Source organism: Dama dama, chromosome 14, assembly GCF_033118175.1.
Source record: "Dama dama isolate Ldn47 chromosome 14, ASM3311817v1, whole genome shotgun sequence".
In the NCBI taxonomy this organism is placed as follows: domain Eukaryota; kingdom Metazoa; phylum Chordata; class Mammalia; order Artiodactyla; family Cervidae; genus Dama; species Dama dama.
Window position 1 is genome coordinate 47,764,450 of NC_083694.1, and position 22,804 is coordinate 47,787,253.

At 48.7% G+C, this 22,804-nt stretch overlaps 1 protein-coding gene and 1 pseudogene across 1 annotated transcript in view; both read left to right on the forward strand.

Annotated features, from left to right (window-relative positions):
- Positions 1–22,804, forward strand: part of CFAP74 (cilia and flagella associated protein 74) — a 98,169-nt gene that overhangs the window by 75,078 nt on the left and 287 nt on the right. Inside the window, exons 27-39 of the mRNA XM_061159783.1 lie at positions 16,600–16,876; positions 17,788–17,886; positions 18,706–18,845; positions 19,487–19,621; positions 19,740–19,849; positions 19,981–20,036; positions 20,167–20,286; positions 20,536–20,691; positions 21,318–21,444; positions 21,551–21,705; positions 21,942–22,078; positions 22,278–22,434; positions 22,627–22,761. Of these exons, the coding sequence (XP_061015766.1) occupies positions 16,600–16,876; positions 17,788–17,886; positions 18,706–18,845; positions 19,487–19,621; positions 19,740–19,849; positions 19,981–20,036; positions 20,167–20,286; positions 20,536–20,691; positions 21,318–21,444; positions 21,551–21,705; positions 21,942–22,078; positions 22,278–22,434; positions 22,627–22,761 (1,804 nt within the window). The remainder of the gene's footprint in view (positions 1–16,599; positions 16,877–17,787; positions 17,887–18,705; positions 18,846–19,486; positions 19,622–19,739; positions 19,850–19,980; positions 20,037–20,166; positions 20,287–20,535; positions 20,692–21,317; positions 21,445–21,550; positions 21,706–21,941; positions 22,079–22,277; positions 22,435–22,626; positions 22,762–22,804) is intronic.
- LOC133069516 (large ribosomal subunit protein eL34-like) lies at positions 1,202–16,406 on the forward strand (annotated as a pseudogene).

The window sequence follows — 22,804 nt, forward strand, 5'->3', positions numbered from 1 at the left end:
GTGGGCAGGGGGAAATGGACTGGACGACAGGGTCTGGCATGAGGGCCAGCTCTTGATGATTCTCAATCATCAGCCTCCAGGGAGGAACGTGCTGGGACACCCTCCTGTTGTCAGGCCAACCCCTCGTGGAGCTGGCCCACCTGCCCCCTCCTTCCCTTTCTCTCCTGTCTGCTCTTTGGTTCTGGCTGGGGACCTGGCAGCCCTGGGTTGTGGGGTGGAGGGAGGGTTAGCACCCTCCAGCCAGGTGGGTGGCCGTGGGGAAGCGGGAAGGGGTCTACAGGTGGTGATTTTAAGGAGCCAACGCAGAGCGAGAACCCCTGGAGGAAACCCAGGCATAGGCTCTGCCCAGCTGTGGCCCCCACCACCTGCCCTTCCCCTCGGCTCCACTGAGCCACCCTGGGCTGGGCCCCTCCAGGGTTTGCTCACAACTCTTTCAGCCTCTGGGAAATAGCCCCGTAAGAAGGGGGGTTGCAAAATAATCTCAGTGCCCAGAATGGGCTCCGGCCTATGGAAGAAGCTCCTTAGATGTTTGTTGATTGAATGAGCATTTAATTTTCTTCAAGAACTATCTACAAATAAATTGAAATTTCCACAAAAGCTTATCTAAGAGCCACCTTGGAAAGGCTAGCAATGATAAAACTGTGAGGCCTCAGGGAATAAAGCAGTGTTCGGGAGCCCAGGGAGACCCAGCGGCACACACCCCCCCTACCCCACTGCCCCCCCACAGAGGGTGGCTGCCCATGGGCTCCCAGACCTGAGAGCTGGGACTGTGCCCAGCACCACCGCCTGAGCACCAGCCACAAGCGTGGCCCCGTCCTGACTCCTTTCCTCCAGTCGCACAACTAAGTCGTCAGTAAGGCCTGTTGGCTCTACCTTGAAGACTGACCTGAATCACCCCACCCCCCACCTGGATGCCAGGGCTCCAAAGCCCACATTCCGCTTCCCCTCCCCCACGGCCCCCACCCCCTGGGGACGTGTTCATGCAGCCCACCTTCAAAGGACACTGAGTTTGGCACAGGTCCCCAGCAGATTTCTGGGTGAGCCTGCGTTCTCATCGTGCATGGCTTAGTGTCTAGGAGGGGAGTTGCCAGGCCACAGTGTCAGTTTCTTTTCAATTTTATGTTCTCCCCCATGACGTCTGGGTGTCTGGCTGCTGCACCCCTTCCAGCTGCGGGTAATGTCAGGTTTCCTTGTTTACTCGATGGAGAGGCATCCTGAGAGGTGTGTGACAGTGTCTCACTGACTCGTGTTTCCAACGACTGACAGCTTGGAGCTTATTTGCTCTCCATGTATGTTTTTAGTGAAAAGTATTTTCAGGTTTTTGTCTATTTTTAAAAATCAGGTTTTTATGGAGTTTTGAGTGTTATTTATATACTCTGATAGCAGTTTCTTGTCAGATTTGCAAAAAATTTCCCTGGTCTGTGGCTTGTCTCAATCTCTTCACACTGTCATCTCATAAAGCAAAATTTTTAAACTTTGAGTAATTGGGAAAGAAGTACATCAAGGCTGTATATTTTCACCCTGCTTATTAAACTTATATGCAGAGTTCAGTTCAGTTTGTCTGTTGCCCCTTCTCCTCCTGCCTTCAATCTTTCCCAGCATCAGGGTCTTTTCCAGTGATTCAGTTCTTTGCATCACGTGGCCAAAATATTGGAGATTCAGCTTCAGCATCAGTCCATCCAATGAATATTCAGGACTGATTTCCTTTAGGACTGACTGGTTTGATTTCGTACATCATGCGAAATGCTGGACTGGATGAAGCACAAGCTGGAATCAAGATTGCCTGGATATGCAAAGGACACTGCCCTTATGGCCAAAAGCGAAGAGGAACTAAAGAGCCCCTTGATGAAGGTGAAAGAGAGTGAAAAAGCTGGATTAAAACTCAACACTCAAAACACAAAAATCATGGCATCCGGTCCCATCACTGCAGGGCAGATAGATGTGAAAACAATGGAAACAGTGAGAGACTTTATTTTCTTGGGCTCCAAAATCACTGCAGATGGTGACTGCAGCCACACAGTTAAAAGACGCTTGCTTCTTGGAAAAGAAGCTATGACAAACCTAGACAACACATTAAAAAGTAGAGACATTACTTTGCCGACAAAAGTCCATACAGTCAAAGCTATGGCTTTTCATGAAAAGGGAAAAAGATAGGACACTGAAAGATGAACTCCCCAGGTCGGTAGGTACCCAATATGCTACTAAAGATCAGTGGAGAAATAACTCCAGAAAGAATGAAGGGATGGAGCCAAAGCAAAAACAACACCCAGTTGTGGATGGGACTGGTGATAGAAGCAAGGTCCGATGCTGTAAAGAGCAATATTGCATAGGAACCTGGAATGTTAGGTCCATGAATCAAGGCAAATTGGAAGTGGTCAAACAGGAGATGACAGGAGTGAACAATGACATTCTAGGAATCAGCGAACTAAGATGAACTGGAATGGGGGAATTTAACTCAGATGACCATTATATCTACTACTGTGGGCAGGAATCCCTTAGAAGAAATGGAGTAGCCATCATAGTCAACAAAAGAGTCCAAAATGCAATACTTGGATGTGATCTCAAAAATGACAAAATGATCTCTGTTCATTTCCAAGGCAAACCATTCAATATCACGGTAATCCAAGTCTATGTCCCAACGAGTAACACTGAAGAAGCTGAAGTTGAACAGTTATATGAAGACCTACAAGACCTTCTAGAACTAACACCCCAAAAAGATGTCCTTTTCATTATAGGGGACTGGAATGCAAAAGTAGGAAGTCAAGAAGCACCTGGAGTAACAGGCAAATTTGGCCTTGGAGTACAGAATGAAGCAGGGCAAAGGCTAATAGAGTTCTGCCAAGAGAATGCACTGGCCATAGCAAACACCCTCTTCCAACAACACAAGAGAAGACTCTACACATGGACATCACCAGAGGGTCAGCACTGAAATCAGACTGATTATATTCTTTGCAGCCAAAGATGGAGAAGCTCTATACAGTCAGCAAAAACAAGAGCAGGAGCTGACTGTGGCTCAGATCATGAACTTCTTATTGCCAAATTCAGACTGAAATTGAAGAAAATGGAGAAAACCACTAGACCATTCAGGTATGACCTAAATCAAATTCCTTATGACTATACAATGGAAGTGAGAAATAGATTTAAGGGGCTAAATCTGATAGACAGAGTGCCTGATGAACTATGGATGGAGGTTCGTGACATTGTACAGGAGACAGGAATCAAGACCATCCCGAAGAGAAAGAAATGCAAAAAAGCAAAATGGCTGTCTGAGGAGGCCTTACAAATAGCTGTGAAAAGAAGGGAAAGAAAAAGCAAAGGAGAAAAGGAAAGATATACCCATTTGAATGCAGAGTTCCAAAGAATAGCAAGGAGAGATAAGAAAGCCTTCCTCAGCCATCAATGCAAAGAAATAAAGGAAAACAATAGAATGGGAAAGACTAGAGATCTCTTCAAGAAAATTAGAGATACCAAGGTAACATTTCATGCAAAGATGGGCTCAATAAAGGACAGAAATGGTAGGGACCTAACAGAAGCAGAAGATATTAAGAAAAGGTGGCAAGAATACACAGAAGAACTGTACAAAAAAGATCTTCATGATCCAGATAATCACGATGGTGTGATCACTCACCTAGAGCCAGACATCCTGGAATGTGAAGTTAAGTGGGCCTTAGGAAGCATCACTACAAAGCTAGTGGATATGATGGAATTCCAGTTGAGCTGTTTCAAATGCTGAAAGCTGATGCTGTGAAAGTGCTTCACTCAATATGCCAGCAAATTTGGAAAACTCAGCAGTGGCCACAGGACTGGAAAAGGGCAGTTTTCATTTCAATCCCAAAGAAAGGCAATCCCAAAGAATGCTCAAACTACCGCACAATTGCACTCATCTCACACGCTAGTAAAGTAATGCTCAAAATTCTCCAAGCCAGGCTTCAGCAATACGTGAACCGTGAACTTCCAGATGTTCAAGCTGGTTTTAGAAAAGACAGAGGAACCAGAAATCAAATTGCCAACATCCACTGGATCATGGAAAAAGCAAGAGAGTTCCCAAAAAACATCTATTTCTGCTTTATTGACTATGCCAAAGCCTTTGACTGTGTGGATCATATTAAACTGTGGAAAATTCTTTTTTTTTTTTTAAACTGTGGAAAATTCTTAAAGAGATGGGATTACCAGACCACCTGACCTGCCTCGCGAGAAATCTGTATGCAGGTCAGGAAGCAACAGTTAGAACTGGACATGGAACAACAGACTGGTTCCAAGTAGCAAAAGGAGTATGTCAAGGCTGTATGTTGTCACCCTGCTTACTTAACTTATATGCAGAGTCCATCATGAGAAACGCTGGGCTGGAAGAAGCACAAGCTGGAATCAAGATTGCCGGGAGAAATGTCAATAACCTCAAATATACAGATGACACCACCCTTATGGCAGAAAGTGAAGAAGAACTAAAGAGGCTCTTGATGAAAGTGAAAGAGGAGAGTGAAAAAGTTGGCTTAAAGCTCAACATTCAGAAAACTAAGATCATGGCATCCGTTCCCATCAATTCATGGCAAATAGATGGGGAAACAGTGGAAACAGTGGCTAACTATTTTTCTGGACTCCAAAATCACTGCAGATGGTGATTGCAGCCATGAAATTAAAAGACACTTGCTCCTTGGAAGGAAAGTTATGACCAACCTAGACAGCATATTAAAAAGCAGAGACATTACTTTGCCAACAAAGGTCTGTCTAGTCAAGGCTATGGTTTTTCCAGTGGTTATGTATGGATGTGAGAGTTGGACTATAGAGAAAGCTGAGGGCCAAAGAATTGATGCTTTTGAACTGTGGTATTGGAGAAGACTGTTGAGAGTCCCTTGGACTGAAAGGAGACCCAACCAGTCCATCCTAAAGGAGATCAGTCCTGGGTGTTCGTTGGAAGGACTGATGTTGAAGCTGAAACTCCAAAACTTGGGCCACCTGATGCGAAGAACTGATTCATTTGAAAAGACCCTGATGCTGGGAAAGATTGAGGGCAGGAGGAGAAGGGGACGACAGAGGATGAGATGGCTGGATGGCATCACCAACTCGATGGACATGGGTTTGGGTGGACTCCGGGAGTTGGTGATGGACAGGGAGGCCTGGCGTGCTGCGATTCATGGGGTTGCGAAGAGTCAGACATGACTGAGCGACTGAACTGAACTGAACTGAACTGATGGCTTTTCCAGTGGCCATGTGAGAGTTGGACGTAAAGAAGGCTGAACGCCTATGAATTGATGCTTTTGAGCTGTGGTGTTGGAGAAGACTCTTGAGAGTCCCTTGCACTGCAAGAAAATCAAACCAGTCAATCCCAAAGAAAATCAGTCCTGAATATTCATTGGAAGGACTGATGCTGAAGCTAAAGCTCCAATACTTCAGCCACCTGATGTGAAGAGCCAACTCACTGGAAAAGACCTTGATGCTGGAAAGACTGAGGGCAAGAGGAGAAGGGGGCGACAGAGGATGAGAGGGTTGGATGGAATCACTGACTCAATGGAAATGAGTTTGAGCAAACTCCAAGAAATGATAAAGGATAGGGAAGCCTGGCATGCTACAGTCCATGGGGCTGTAAAGAGTTGGACATGACTGACTGACTGACTGAACAACAAATCCTCTTTATCAACTTTTGGTTTTGGATCTTGAGTTTGGTATCATATCTAAGAATTTTTTTCCCTAACCTAAAGTCACAAAGGTTTCTTCTAAAAATTTACAAATTTACATCTTACTTGTGCATTTGTTTTACTTTGCTGAGTCATTGCATCAGGTGTGAGATACAGCATGAAGCTGAAGGGTTTCCAGTGACTCCAGCAGCATCACTGAGACAGTAGCAGAGGGCAGAGCCCATCCCCTCACACTGGGGACACTCTGCACAGCCTTTACACCTGAAAGTCAATTTACGTGAAAAAACCTTTCTTTCCTGAGTACCTTAAATGCCAACACATTAGCGAATCCACTCTCTTTTGGAATAAAATGTGCCTGTACAAGTCTGATGGCAACCCAGTGCTTAAGGGACCTACTTCTTCATAGAGAAAGCAAGGGAATTCCAGAAAAACATCTACTTCTGCTTCATTGACTGCCTTTGACTGTGTGGATCACAACGAACTGTGGAAAATTCTTAAAGAGGTGAGAAGACCAGACCACTTTACTTGCCTCCTAAGAAACCTGTATGCAGGTCAAGAAGTAACAGAACCAGACATGGAGCAATGGACTGATTCAAAATTAGGAAAGGAGTACGTCAAGCCTGTATATTGTCACCCTGCTCATGCAGAGTACATCATTCAAAATGCCAGACTGGATGAAGCTCAAGCTGGAATCAAGATTGCCAGGAGAAATATCAGTAACCTCAGATATGCACATGACACCACCCTAATATCAGAAAACAAAGAGAAACTAAAGAGCCTCTTGATGAAAGTGAAAGAGGAGCCTGAAAAAGCTGACTTGAAATTCAACATTCAAAAAACTAAGATCATGGCATTCAGTCCCATCACTTCATGGCAGATAGATGGGGGGAAAATGGAAACAGTGACAGATTCATTTTTCTTGGGCTCCAAAATCATTGTGGACGGTGATTGCAGCCATGAAATTAAAAGATGCTTGCTCCTTGGGAGAAAAGCTATGACAAACCTAGACAGCCCAGTAAAAAGCAGAGATATCACTTTGTTGACAAAGGTCCCTATCGTCAAATTTCTGGTTTTTCCAGTAGTCAGGTACAGATAGGAGAGTTGGAACGTAAAGAAGACTGAGCACTGAAGAATTGATGCTTTCAAACTATGGTGCTGGATAAGACTCTAGAGAGCCCTTTGGATATTAAGGAGGTCAAACCAGTCAACCCTAAAGGAAATCAATTCTGAATGTTCATTGGAAGGACTGATGCTGAAGCTGAAGCTCCAATCCTTTGGCCACCCGATGCAAAGAACCGACTCATTGGAAAAGACCCTGGTGCTAGGAAAGATTGAGGGCAAGAGTAGAAGGGGCAACAGATGAGATGGTTGGATCGCATCATCGACCCAATGAACGTGATTTTGAGCAAACTCTGGGAAATGGCGAAGGACAGGGAAGCCTGGTCTGCTGCAGTCCTTGGGGTTGTAAAGAGTCAGACACGACTGTGTGACTGAACAACAACAACGTCTTATCTAAAATCCAGTAATTTTATAAGAACACACTTCGTGTTGGTTGTTATCAATTGATTTTCCCAGGTACATGGTGCTTTTCAAATCTTTTTTTTTTTTTTAAATTTCAGGAACACTTCCTTGAATTTTAGTCCTTAAAACACGTGCTTTATTCTTGTCCTTCGGTTTTCCTCCTGGGAGCCTCCTGAAATAAATATAATGACTTGTCTTTGCTTTGTTCACTTTTGCCACTTTTTCTTGGATCCTTTTCCTCATTTTAAAAATATGATTTCTTTATTTATTTGGGCGCACCAGGTATTATTGTGTAATCCAGAGTCTCAAACACACCTCAGAGGACACTCAGGATAGTGGAGTATGGTTTATTACGCCAGTGGGTCCAAGGGGAATCAGTTCCCAACAAGTACCCTGATGTTTCTGAGAGGCCCAGTTTTATTACCACCTCCCACCCCACATGACTGGTTACATGTTAGCAACCTCTTTGTTGTATATGACTGAGTTTTACAATAAGTATGTCTAGGAGAACCAACAATTAAGGTTAAAGTGGGGGTAGACAATGATTATACATCAAGGGGGGATGTCCACACGGTTAACCTAACAGGGTCAGCCTGACCTCAACTACAATCTCTGTTTGCTGTCTGTAGGGAGGGAAGTCTCCGGGAGACCTGGTTTTCATTGGCAACAGTTTCCTTACTCTTGGGCAGGCTTCAGGCCCAGTTTACATCCTGTCTTTAAGATGGATGACAAGCTTCAAGATGGAGTCTCTCCTGCTTTCCTCACTCTGGCCCAAATATCCTTAGTTGTGGTATGTGGAATCTTCAATCTTCGTTGTGGCACGCATGATCTTTAGTTGCGGCATGTGGGATCCAGCCCCCTGACCAGGGGTGGAACCCGGGCCGCCTGTACTGGGAGCCTGCAGTCTTACCCACTGGATGACCAAGCAAGTCCCCCTCATCATTTTTTTAGATATTTCCACTCTTATCTCTTCTTTCTCTTAAAGAATTATCTTCCGTGTTTCTTTATTCATGGTTCCCTTCTGAGTTTCTGTTTCTAAATTTCTTTTATTTATAATTCTTTTCTGAGTCGTTTGTGGGTTTTTTGTTTTGGCCACACCACACAGTCTGTGGGATCTTAGCCCCGCAACCAGGGATCCAATTCTTCCTGCAGTGGAAGCACAGAGTCCTAGCCACCGAACTACCAGGGAAGTCCCCTTTCCTAAATTTTAATCCCTCGCTTCTGACTTCTTATGATTCTGATCTGTTTGTTTTTTCATATGTTGTATTCTTTTCTCAAGTCTGTTAAGCTCACTTTGAATGATCACATTGCAGTTTTCAATTCTCTTGTGGGCACATCTCTCTGGCATGTTTTACTGTCTATATGAATTTTATTTATTCTGTTCCTTTTTCTCTTTTAACAGCTTTATTTGTGGTTTGATCTGGGTCCTTTCCCGCTGCTCATTTTTGCAAATGGTAGCTTCTCCTCAGCTTTGAGAGCCCAGTTCACACTTCGCTCCTTCGTGGCTCTGGGGTGCCCTCTTCAGTATATGGGGGTCAGCAACTTCCTTAGGGCCACCTCCTCTAAGCCCTCCCTTCTGTTTTCAGAGGATCCCAGAACCAGCTTGCTGTACCCTCCACCCACAATAGTGGCTCTTACATTTTTATCATGTTTGCCTCCAGTTTCCCTTTGTTACAGAAATAGACCATCTGCTTGCAACAAGTGACATGCAGACCCCCTCCCTCCCCAGAGCCTCCCACTGCCAGAATCCTCAGGGTCCTTCCAAATTCTGGGTGTCTGATTTTCACTTCCTATTGGCATATTTATTGTTTGTATGTATTCCTGGGGCTTCCCTGGTGGCTCAGACAATAAAGAATCTGCCTGCAATGCTGGAGACCTAAATTTATGTAAACGCAAGGTGACTAGCCAGGTCAGGTTGTCCAGGAAGGAGGGGTTCCCAGGATGTGGGACTTCAGCACTAACGCCAGGGGAGCTGCAGGTGGTCAGGGGTGGGGGAGTGTGACACCCCACATTGGTGACATGGGTGGTGTCAGACTCCACATAGCGATCTACTTCTTGCTTCTGCTTTTCCCCCCAACTCTATGGGAGTACCTGAACCACGTGAATACATCTAAGGATTTGACTGTGGACATGTTAAGTTGGAGGGCTTGTGAACCACCAAAAGCAGTGCTTAGTAGGAAGTTTCTAGCTCCAAATGCATATGAAGAAGAGGAGAGAGTGTGCAAAATCAATTATTTAACCTTCTGTTTCAAGAACTGGGAAGAGAGCACAGCAGATTAAACCCAAAGAAAGTAGAAGGAAAAAATGTAATAAAGATAACAGTGTAAACCAGTGAAATAAATGAGGTATCCAAAAGAGAAAATAATAAAACTAAAAGTCTGTTCTAGAAATTAGTAAATTCATTACTCTTAGCAAGACCAATCAAGATTTTTTTTTTAAAAGAGAGGGGACAAAAAAAACACAAATTGTCAGTCTCGGGTATGAAAGGGGACACATCACAGATCCTACAAACATCAGAAAGATTTTTTTTTTAATGTTATGAACAACTTTACTCCAGTAAATGTGACAGTTTGGATATAATGAACAATTTTCTAAAAAACAAAAACTTGCCAAAACTGACATGGAGAAAAAAGAGGAAATCTGAATAGTTCAATAACTATGAGGGAAATCAAATGCAAATTTTAAACCCTCTTATAGAAACTTCCAGTTATAATAACTAGTAGGGATGTCCCTTAATGATCACAACCTTGTCATGGCAACGGGGCTTGCGTAACTCAGTGAAGCTATGAGTCATACCATGCAGGACCACCCAAGACAGGTCAAAGTGAAGAGTTCTGACAAAATGTGGTCCACCAGAGGTGGGAATGGCAACCCACTCCAGTATTCTTACCGTGAGAGTATTCTTGCCCATGAACAGTATGCAAAGGCAAAAAGGATATGACACCAGAAGATGAGCCCCCTACATTCAAAGGTGTTCAATATGCTACTGGGGAAGACCAGAGAAACAGCTCCAGAAAGAATGAAGCAGCGGAGCCAAAGTGGAAATGACACTCAGCTGTGAATGTATCTAGTGGTGAAAGTAAAGTCGGATGCTGTAAATAACAATATTGCATAGGAACCTGGAATGTTTGGCCCATGAATCAAGATAAATTGGATGTGGTCAAGCAGGAGATGGCAAGAATGAACATCAACATCTTAGGAATCAGTGAAATAAAATGGATAGGAATGGACAAATTTAATTCTAAGACCATTATATCTACTACTGTGGGCAAGAATCCCTTAGAAGAAATGGAGTAGCCCTCATAGTCAACAAGAGTCTGAAATACAGTACTTGGGTGCAACCTCAAAAATGACAGAATGATCTTGGTTCATTCCAAAGCAAACCATTCAACATCACAGTAATCCAAGTCTATGCCTCAAACACTGATGCCAAAGAAGCTGAAGTTGACCAGTTCTGTGAAGCCCTACAAGACCTTCTAAAACTAACACACACCAAAAAGATGTCCTTTCATCACAGGAGATTGGAAAAGTAGGAAGTCAAGAGATACCTTGAGCAACAGGCAAGTTTGGCCTTAGAGTACAAAATGAAGCAGGAAAAAGGCTAACAGAATTTTGTCAAGAGAACACACTGGTAATAGGAAGCACCCTTTTCCAACAACACAAGTGACGTCTCTACACATGGATGTCACCAGATGGTCAATACCAAAATAAGATTGATTATATTCTTTTCAGCTGAAGATAGAGAAGCTCTATACACTCAGCAAAAACAAGGCCTGGAGCTGACTGTGGCTCAATCAGTTCAATTCAGTTCAGTCATGTCTGACTCTTAACGACCCTATGGACTGCAGCACTCCAGGCTTCTCTGTCTATCACCAACTCCCGGAGCTTGCTCAAACTCATGTCCATTGAATCGGTGATGGCATCCAACCATCTCATCCTCTGTTGTCCCCTTCTCCTCCTGCCTTCAGTCTTTCCCAGCATCAGGGTCTTTTCCAAAATGAGTCAGTTCTTTGCATCAGGTGGCCAAAGTATTGGAGCTTCAGCTTTAGCATCAGTCCTTCCAAAGAATATTCTTTGGACTGATTTGGAAATCAAAGGACTGATTTCCTTTAGGACTCACTGGTTTGATCTCCTTGCAATCCAAGGGACTCTCAGGAGTCTTCACTACAGTTGAAAAGCATCAATTCTTCAGTGCTCAGCTTTGTTTATGGTCCAACTCTCACATCCATACATGACTACTGGAAAAAAAAAAAAACATAGCTTTGACTAGCTCAGATCATCAGCTCCTTATTGCAAAATTCAGACTTAAAAATTGAAGAAAGTAGGGAAAACCACTAGTCCATTCAGGTATGACCTAAATCAAATCCCTTATGATTATAGAGTGGAAGTGACAAATAGATTCAAGGGATTAGATCTGGTAGACACAGTGCCTGAAGAACTATGGACAGAGGTTTGTAACACTGCACAGGAGGCAGAGACCAAAACCATCCAAAAGAAAAAGACATGCAAGTAGGCTAAGTGGTTGTCTAAGGAGGCTTTACAAATAGCTGAGAAAATAAGAGAAGCGAAAGGCAAAGTAGAAAATGAAACATATACCCAACTGAATGCAGAGTTCCAAAGCATAGCAAGGAGAAATAAGAAAGCCTTCCTCAGTGGTCAATGCAAAGAAATAGAGGAAAACAACAGAATGGGAAAGACTAGAGACCTCGTCAAGAAAATTGGAGATACCAAGGGCACATTTCTTGCAAAGATGGGCACAACAAAGGACAGAAATGATAAGGAACTAACAGAAGCAGAAAATATTAAGAAGAGGTGGCAAGAATGCACAGAAGAATCATACAAAAAAAGGCCCTAATGACCTGGATAACCACAATGATATGGTCACCTAGAGCTGGACATCATGAAGTGTGAAGTCAAGTTGGCCTTAGAAAGCATTACTATAAACAAAGCTGGTGGAGGTGATAGAATTCCAGCTGAGCTATTTCAAATCCTAAATGATGATGCTGTTAAAGTGCTGCACTCAATATATCAGCAAATTTGGAAAACTCAGCAGTGACCACCAGACTGGAAAAGGTCAGTTTTCATTCCAACGCCAAAGAAGAGGAATGCCAAAGAATGTTCAAACAACCAGACTGTTACACTCATTTCTCATGCTCATAAGGTTATGCTCAAAATCCATCAAGCTAGGCTTCAGCAGTATGTGAACCAAGAACTTCTAGATGTGCAAGCTGGGTTTAGAAAAGGCAAAGGAACCAGAGATCAAATTGCCAGCATTCATTGGATCATAGAGAAAGCAAGGGAATCCCAGGAGAACATCTACTTCTGCTTCATTGACTTTGTGTTGATCACAATAAACTGGAAAATTCTTAAAGACATGGGAATACCAGACCGCCTTACTTGTCTCCCGAGAAACCTGTATGTGGCTCAAGAAGAAACAGAACCAGACATAGAACAACTGAATGGTTCAAAATTGGGAAAATTGAGTACGTCAAGGCTGTATATTGTCACTCTGCTTATTTAACCTGTGTGCAGAGTACATCATGCAAAATGCTGGGCTGGACAACTCAGAAACTGGAATCAAGATTGCCGGGAGAAATATCAACAATCTCAGATGTCCGGATGACACCACTCTAACGACAGAAAGTGAAGAGGAACTAAAGAGCCTCTTGATGAAAGTGAAAGAGAGTGAAAAAGCTGTCTTGTAACTCAACATTTGAAAAACTAAGATCATGACATCTGGTCCCATCACTCATGGCAAACAGAAGGGGAAAATCATGGAAGCAGTGACAGATTTTCTTGAGTTCCCAAATCACTGAAGACAGTGACTGCAGCCATGAAATTAAAAGATGCTTGCTTGCTCCTTGGAAGAAAAATTACGACCAAACTAGACAGCGTAGTAAAATCATTTTGCCAATTAAGCTCCATATAGTCAAAGTTCTGATATTTCCAGTAGTCATGTGCAGATGTGAGAGATGGACCATAAAGAATGCTGATCATCAAAGAATTGATGCTTTTCAACTGTCGTGCTGGAGAAGCCTCTTGAGAGTTCCTTGGACACCAAAGAGATCAAACCAATCAATCCTAAAGGAGATCGACCCTGAAAGTTTATTGGAAGGACTGATATTGAAGCTGAAGCTCCAATTCTTTGGTCACCCAACTCACTGGAAGAGACCTTGATGCTGGGAAAGATTAAAGGCAAAAGGAGAAGGGGGCGGGAGAGGATGGTTACATAGCATTACCAACACGGTGGACATGAATTTGAGCAAACTCCAGGAGACAGTGGCGGACAGAGGAGCTTGGCGTGCTGCAGTCCATGAGGTCACAAAGCGTCAGACATGACTTAGCAACTGAACAGCAACAAACAACTAAGGATGTAATGTTCAAAGTGCTAAATATAATTAGCCCTTCTTGTATGTTATGCAGAAACGGTAAGAGAGTAAACCCAAAGTATTCTCATCACAAAGGAAAAAAAATACTTATTTCTTTAATTTTGTATCTATGTGAGATGATGGATTTTCACTAAACTTACTGTGAATATCATTTCACAGTATATATAAGTCAAATCATTTTGCTGCACACCTCAAACTAATGCAGAGCTGTGTGTCAATTACATATCAATAAATCTGGAAGAAAATAAAATAAATGGGCAAAAAATTTAAATATATGACAGAAAAGGAAATAAAAATTGGCAATAAATATATTTTAAATGAAAAAATTAAAACAAAGCTTAAGAGCTTCCCACAACGAAAGTTGCAGATGACTTCACTAATGAGTTCTTCCAAACATTTAACGAAAAAATGATGCCAATCTTAAACAGATCTTCTAGAGAACAGGAGAAGAAGAGAAACCTCACTACCCTTGGCCCATTGATGCTGCTGCCAATGGGGGTAGTTTTGATGATGATGATGTTGATGATATGATGGTGATGGTGATGGTGGTGATGGTAGTGATGATGATGGTGATGATGGTGGTGGTGGTGGTGATGGTGATGATAATGGTGGTGATGGTGGTGGTGGTAATGATGATGGTAGTGATGGTGATGACATTCTGGAGGTTGAGCACATGCCCAGAGCAGGGCTGAGGCTCCCTGGAGCCTGGCCCTGGTAACTGGCACCAGCCACCTATGTAATCAGATAAAGGAAGATGGAAGCTTGCAACCAGGTGGGGAGGCCAGACATATTGCATGTCTGCCTCTGAAGTCAGAAGAACATCCCCCACAAGTTGATGGGCTCGTCTCACCTCGGCGGTTTGGGTGGGGAGAGAAACATGTAAAACACACTCAGAGATAAGCACATGTTCTCAGCAAATGTGGTGGTGCTGAGTGGCAGGACCTTTTGTGTCTCCACTGAATTCAATGCCTCTAGGTCACAGGGCGACAGCCTCTAGCTAAGTCCGGGTGATTGGACCCGACAGTCTTTTTTTTTTTTTTTTTTGTAATATTTCTTTATTTATTTGGCTGCGCCAGGTCTTTGTGGTGGCAGATGGGACCTTTAGTTGTAGCATGAAGGATCTCATTTCCCAACCAAGTATCAAACCTGGGCCCCTTGCTTGGGGAGTGCAAAGTCGTAGCCCCTGGACCACCAGGGACGTCCCCAGACAGCCTTTTATCAAAGGAAAGTGGAGCAGAACATGAGAGAACTGCAAGGGAGATCTTCAGAGGGACAAGCGAGAATGTAAAGGAAGGGGTTGCAGGGTTGACAGACTCGAGGCACGCCCCCCAGCTGTCCCCTGTTCTCTGGTCAGTCGAGCAAGGCCAAAGCCACGCCCTTCATAGGCACCTTCCTGACGTGACTCCAAGCACCTCTTATTTTTGTATGTAATAATTATCACATTATACACATATATGCTTTTTCTATTAATCAAATTCTAATAATAACCTCAATGACTTCTCCACCCAGAAGGATTTTTTTTTTTTTTTTTACTGTTTAGAGCCTGTGCTTACAGGACGCAGAAATATACACTGAAATATTTCGGCATATGAACACATTTTTGTTACAGACAAGAATGACAGGGTCATCGACATCACCTCATGAAGCATTAAAATATATGAAATTAGGGTAAAATTCTGTGACAAGAGTGCCGTGGGAACAGGAGTTCAAAGAAATACAGAATGTAAATTTTCTAGCGATTAAAATACCAAATATCAGGGTTTTTTTCATGGATAATGGCAGGAATCAATTCATTATGGCTTACAGATTCCCATGCTTATGTTTAAAAAGTAATTTATCAGTTTTATCTTTTAATTTTATGTATTTTTGGCTGTGCTGGGTCTTTGTTGCTGTGTGGGCTTTTCTCTAGTTGTGTTGCATGGGCTTCTCATTGTGGCGGCTTCTCTTGTTGCAGAGCACAGGCTCTAGGGCATGTGGACTCAGTAGCTGTGGTTCCTGGGCTCTAAAGCACAGGCTCAATAGTTATGGCACATGGACCTAGTCGCTCCACACTGTGGAGTCTTCCTGGACCAGGGATCAAACCTATATTTCCTGCATTGACAGGTGGATTCTTTACCACTGAGCACCTAGGGAAGCTCTTGTCATTTTATTTTTAAATGTCATGCACATGCTTGTGCTCAGTCGTGTCCAACTCTTTGCGACTCCATGAACTATAGCCCTCCAGGCTCCTCTGTCCATGGAATTCTCCAGGCAAGAATACTGGAGTGGATAGCCATTTCCTTCTCCAGGGGACCTTCCCAACCCAGGAATCAAACCTATGTCTCTTGCGTCTCCTGCATTGCTAGGCAGATTCTTTACCACTGAGTTACCTGGGAAGTCCTTTTAAATATCACTGAATATTTAAGGAAATAAGTCAGAAACCTCCATTGCAACTTCCATTGCAACTGTTTAAACTTGTGATGAAAAGTTTAACTATCCAGTTAAAATGTGCACAGGGGCCTCTTCCAGGGACAGCATCTAGAGGCATTCAGGACGGTGGAGCATCTGACATACCATCGTAGGCTGTTCTACAATACAGCCTCTAACAAAACCAGGCTGTCCCGAACCCCTGGTAATAGAATTGTTTACATTTATACCAAGAAGGTTGGGAAAGCACCAAAATCTGCATATGGTGTGTGCCCAGGGTAACTTAGAGGCGTTCATGCTGAGAGACCTAAAGTTCTCATGAGGTTGTCTGAAACATGGTGGTTCCATGTGTGCTAAATGTGTCCATGACAGGATCAAGCACGCTTTCCTTACTGAGGAGCAGAAGATCGTTGTGAGAGTGTTGAAAGCATAAGCACAGAGTCAGAAAGCTAAATAAAAAATGAAGCATTTTTGAGTAATTTAAAACAAAAATGTGCACAAGGGTAAATGGTATTTTGAAAATTTACTAAAACTCATTAATGGGGTAGGAAACGAAACCTGTGACACCTGCTGTCCCGGGCCTGGGCATCCCTGTGCTGGACGCCTCCTTGCTCAGCCCGTGGCTGAGCCACCCACACTGTCACTTCCAGGTGCTTCAAGCTGGCATGCCGGGCTGTGGGGGTCTACCCGCCCCTGGAGCTGTCCCACCACCAGATCAAGTTTGCAGCCACCTCCTTGTACGACACATCTGTGGCCACCCTGTACGTCATCAACTCCCACCAGAGCATGAACTCACTGACCCACTCAGTGCCTCGCATTGGCTCAGAGGACGCTTTTCCGGTTGGGCCCACCTCTTTCGAGTTCCTGCTGCCCCCAGATTCGCCCATCACCATCTCACCCCTAGTGGGCACCGTGTGGCCAGGAAAGGTAGGTGTAAGCCCTACAGATGGGCTGGGGGGCGGGGGCAGGGCCACCCTGGGATGCCTGGCTCTGCCCACCCTGGACCACAGTGGTTCAACCAGACAACAGATGGTAGAGATCAACCTGGGTCCTCATCAGAGCTGAGTGGGCCCTCCTGCCCTCTACCCACCCCAGCCTGGCCCCAAAGGCAGGGCACCCAAGGGCAGCTGACCCCACAGGCCCCTGGCTGGGGGCTCCATCAGTTCAGACCAAGCGAGGGTGTGCAGCCCTGGATGTCACAGCAGATGGTCACAGAGGCTGCGCAGCACCTGGTCACCAGGAGCACAGGGTTTCCCACCTTTGCTTCTCCCGATGAAGCAGAAAGAGCCAGACCTCAAGGCAGGGACTCCCCCGGGCCCTCACAGCATCTCTGAGCTGAGTGAGGATGGGCAGGGATATGCAGGCCCTGCCGTCACAGAAATGCATCATAGTAAAGTGAGCAAATTAGGCTTAAGAAATGGTTCTCTTCTCCAAGGGGGTTACTGCAGCTGTTAAGAGCTTCCCCCTCGCTCCCTTGCTGTACTGAGCACAGGGGAGGCTGTGGTGAGGGAGCCCTTGTGGGGCCCAGGGTCATCCTGGGGGTGGGCTGCTGTTCCTCTCGTGGGATGGGGACAGACGGGGGTGCAGGAACCACCTCCAGGTCTCAGAACCTGAACATGAACCTCCCCTTCTCACTCATGCCCTGTGGGCTGCTACCCACCGAGGGCAGCGTGCCAGGTCCATCACAGGGACCCTGCCCCCACATGGTGAGAGGGGCCTGGTGATCGGGCCTGCAGCCACCCAGCTTCCAGGGACAGAGATCAGGCAGGACCTCCCAGGAGGGCTCTTCTAAGCTAAGACCCCAACATGTCCGAGAGCATGAACCTTTCCTCCCACAGAGGTGCCTGGTCCGAGTGGCCTTCCGGCCAGTGCTCCCCAGCGAGCTGATCCACCAGGAGGCCTTCCAGGCCCTGAGCAGAAAAGCTGAGATCAAATTGGTGTGTGGTGGGAAGGGGGCTGGGGGGCTTGGGGCTGCCCACTTTGCATGAGGCCCTTGCACAAAGTCTTGGGAACAAACACCCCCACCCCGCCTTGAGGTCGGGGGCACCCAGGGCTGGGGGGCAGGAGCCCTGGGAACACTTTACTAGAGCACTAGGGGTGTTTTAAGAGGTTAGCACTTTTTCTTGGCAAAGCCCCTCCCTCCTCTCTTGAGAGCATCGCCAGGCAGGGAAGAGCCCCAGACTCTGGTCCCATGGTCTAGGAGGGTGGGCCAGGTCCTCCGCACTGCTCAGCAGGGGCTTGTGCTTACAGTGAAGGGGAACAAACAAAACATCAAAGGGCCTGTGAATCTGAGGGAGTTCAGGCCTGGAGAAGCAGTTGCCCCAGGCTCCTGCCCAGAAGGAGCATCCGATACTGCTGGGTAGTCATGGCCCAGAGCCCCGCCCACCCGCTGCTGCCCTGGAGATGCAGGGGCCCCCAGCAGTTACTCCTCAGTGTCCAAGCAGCCCTGCTATCACAGCACACACAGAAGGAAGGGGCACATGCCTTCAGCCTGCCAGAGGGCAGCGAGACATGGGGGCAGGGCACAAGGGCAAGAACCCCCGTTTCGGCCAGCCCTCTGCCTCACCTTAAGCCTCCCCTTCCTGATGGGGAGGGCAGACACTGGGGGTGGTGCATGAGCCCACAGGGGTCTCCGCACCTGTCATCGGTCTCCCTTAAGGAGCTGCTTGGGGTCTGGGTCCCGGGTTCCTGCCCTGGGCAGTCTGCCAGCCCAGCAGAGTCCCAAGGGCAGCACCACAGTCAGACTCCCCTGGCAGTCCCTAAAGGAGACGGTCACCCAGAGGAAGGACCAGCAGAGACCGTCTTTCTCCATGCTGCGGCTGCAGAACCAAGACCGGCTGCTCCAGGCCTCAGCCTCTCAGCCCCCGGAGCTGCAGAAGGAGGACCTCGCATCCAGGTGGGCCCGAGAGAAGGCTACCCCCGCCTCCGGCCCCACAGAGATGTCCCCCTACGCTCCAGGGCCTTATGACTGCAAGTCCAGAGCACAGCTGGCTTCAGGCACAGCTGGAACCAGGAGCTGCCTTGAGGCCCCTCAGGTTCTGCTGTCCTGGCTATCTGCTCACCTCAGTTCCCCTGGGCCCAGAGCCCCTGTGAAAAGTCTCAGTCCAGGGGCTGGGGGATGCTGAGCCCCTGATCCCCATGTTCCCAGCTCAGCAGCCCAGCCTCCCCAGCTGCCACATGAGCTCCAGGGAGCTCTGACAGGCTTGAGCCACTTGTCAGCCCTGGATCCTTGCTGTGGCCCCAGGAACTCGGTTGTCTGGTGGTGCCTGACGGGTACCCTGGGAGAGGAGAGGCCCCCACAGGGACCAGGGAAGGGATGCAAAAGCCAGTTGGTCAGACAAATCTGTGACAACCACAGCCTGGTCCACAACGTGGCCCCCAGGCTGCCACCCCCACTGCCCTGTACTCTCTGGCCCAGGGCCCTGGGAAGCAGGTGCGGCCTTACAGGGCCCTCCATGGAGGGCAGGGCACAGCCTCCTGGGTGCTGGGGGCAGTGTGGGGACAGCGCATGAGTGTACCTTGCCGGTTCTATTCCAGCTCTCAAGAGTACCAGTTGGCACAGGCCTCCCTAATCAGGTCTTTCCAGGGGAAGTTTGACAAGTTTGTGGTTCCCTGTGTTGTTGCCAGTGGCGACACCAAAGACAGGAAGGGGACAGAAATGCTGAGCTTCAGGTGCGATGCTCTGGGCAGGGGGGCAGGGTGGTCACTCTCCCTGCCAATAGCCACCCAGATCCTGGTGGGGCCGGCTCAGGGTCTGGCACTGCCCTCAGCAAATCCCCACCATTCCCAGTCCCCACAACACACTGTACCTGGAGCTGTGGTGTCCAGCGGTAGCGCCGTCTATCGTGGTAACGTCCGACAAAGGCAAGACCGTCATTAACTTCGGTGACATTGCTGCAGGTGTGTCCTGATCGGAGCCCAGCCCCCATGCACACCCCCACCCACAGGGATCCAGGCACCCTTCTTTTCATCTGGGCTCCCACACCCACTCCCAGGCCTGGGGCTGTGACCTGACTGACCCCCCATTTCAGGACACCGGGGCATAAAGAAGGTCTCCATCCAGAACATCTCCCCCGAGGATCTCAACGTATCCTGCCCACGCTGCCCAGGCAGCTTGTAGCAGGGGTGGGGGGGGGGTGGCGGGAGGGGGCAGAGAGAAGGGGACTGTGAAGGGCTGAGGCCCCATTCTCACCCCCTCCTTGACGCTGGGCCCTCAGCTGGAGTACTCCATGCTGAACCCCGATGGCCCCTTCGTCCTGCTGAACCCCACCATGAGGTTGCCCTCTGGCGAGACCCAGGTCCTAGATCTGTCCTTCTCCCCGCGTGAGAGTATCCTGGTGAGTCCCAGCCCACCCGAGCTCCATTGCAGCCCTACTCCCTGCTCTACATGCCATCCAGCACTCTGGGCCTGGGAGCCACTGGTCCTCCTGGGCCCTGGCCTCTCACTGGAAGGAGGAGGAGGTGGTGGCCAGGGAGCTCCAAGCCATCTCAGGTCCCCCATGCCCTGACCCAGCTGCTCCAAGACAGAGCTCCCACACCTGCCTCTGCCAGCGTCTGTTTCACGCTAAGGGACGTGGTCTCTGCAGGCCCAAGAAACACTGGACATCATCACCAAGAAAGGCACGCTCTCCCTGGCCCTCATGGGCACGGGTGTGGCGTCCACGATCACATGCTCCATTGAAGGTGATGTCCTCAACATGGGCTACGTGATCGCCAGAGAGTCTGTCTCCTTGGGCTTCAAGGTAAAGCATGTGGCGGGGCCTAGTGCTTCCCATCGCCTGGGAGAGGTTCCCAGGAGGCATCCACCCTGCCTCAGTCAGGGAGCCAGCAGAGGCCGCTCCCACTGCCCCCTCCCCCACCACCCCCAGCAGCTGTCACTTCACTGGCCCCTTCAGCCAGTGGGGAGGGGCTGCTGAGGACGCCCCTCCCTCCACCCCTCCACTGCTGCCCAGGTCTTCTCACTGCTCCCATCTTTCTGCCCCAGGGCCTCTGCATGGGATGTAGGCCATCCCCCTCAAGGGGCCAAGCGGGCTCCTACCCCCACGCAGGCAGGCAGGCCTGGCTTTTTCTGCTCCCCCGCATCTGAGGTGGCCTTGGGCTGAAGTTGCCAATGGGACCCCTGCTTCTTCACTTAGCTTAGTCCAGGTTCTGACAGCAGACCCCAGGGCCCGGTTCCATGGGATTTTAGAGGGATGCAGCGTTCTCCTGGGAAGAGGGGGAGGCAGGAGAGAACTGGGGTGGGATGCTGGTTCTACTGAAGGCTAGCCTGAGCCTGACGGGGCAGGAGGGGGCTGAGACCTGGCGGCAGTGGCCTGCTCCCCGGCTGGCCAGCCCAGCTGCCCCAGTGACCCAGCCCTGCTCCCTGCAGCTGCAGAACAACTCCCTGCTGCCCATCAAGTTCTCCATGCAGCTGGACAGCCTCTCCTCCAGGAGCAGAGACCAGCACCGCCTGCCACAGTTCCTGGCCTCACCGGACCAGAGGACGGAAGTCGTGGGTAAGCTGGCCAGCTGGGGGGATCATGTGGGCCATGGAGGAGGGGTGGCCAGGGAGTGCTGGGCGCTGCAGGGGGATCCAGACCAACCTGGCCGCCTTGCTCCCAGGCACGCAGAACTACAGTGGCCAGAGTGTGTTCAGCGTGGTCCCGGTCAAGGGCATCATGGAGCCCGGCAAGGCTCAGGACTTCACTGTGACCTTCAGTCCAGACCACGAGAGCCTGTACTTTTCTGACCGGCTACAGGTCGTGCTCTTTGAAAAGGTAGGACTCCGACCCAGCTTGGAGCCCTCCTCCCCACCCAAATGTCCACTTGTCCAAGCCCTTCAGCTGCCTGAGCGGCCACACGTTGGAGCTTGGTGCCTGGGGGCCTCCACATCAGGTTGGGGGTCATCAGGTGGAGAGACCAATGTCTGGGGTCCCACAGGCCCACATCACAGCCCCGCCCCCCCCCAGAGCCCCACACGCAGGGTCGCAAACCGCTGTGCTCCTGCCCCCAGAAAGTGTCCCACTGCATCCTCCTGAAGGGCGCGGCCCGCGAACACATGATGTTCGTGGAGGGCGGAGACCCCCTGGATGTGCCTGTGGAGTCCCTGACCATGATCCCTGCCTTTGACCTGGAGCACAGAGAGGGTGAGCCCTCTGAGGGCGGAGAGCCCCGAGGTGGGCAGGGTGGCAGAAGCGGACCCTTGGCCCTTAGAGTCTGTAGAGAGGGCAGGCATTCCTGGCCCATCCCCCACAGGTGGGGGCAGGGCTAGTGGGCCAGCCCTGCTCAGAGGATCCCTGCCTGACCCCAGGGACCCCCGCACTCCCTCCGCGGTACCCCCACCCCCGAGACCCCCGCCAGGCCCTCCCTCTCCAGAAGCTGAGGAGCTAAAGCCCATCCTGGTGACCCTGGACTACGCCCAGCTGGACCCAGACACACAGGCCCCACCTGCCACCCGAGAACTGCAGGTGGGCTGCATCCGGACAACCCAGCTGTCCGCAAAGAAGGTGACCACAGCACTGCCCTGGCCTCCCTGGCACCGCTGCAGCCACCACTGCCCGGGCAGCTCGGGCCTCTGCTGGCCTTGCCTCTCTGTAGTTGAGGGGTGGGCAGCCTGCTGGTCAGGGCCGGGGGCAGGGTTGCTGGTTCCCGGGAGCTGTGCCCACCCGCCTGCCCGCTGACAGCACCAATGCCTGCAGACTGTTGAGTTCAGCATGGACAACATCGTGGCCCTGCAGCACAAGGGCTTCACCATTGAACCCTCCAAAGGCTCTGTGGAGCGCGGCCAGACCAAGGCCATCAGCATCTCCTGGATGCCACCCATCGACTTTGATGTGGGTGCCTGGGGGGGCCTAGGCGGGTGAGGTGGGCAGTGCT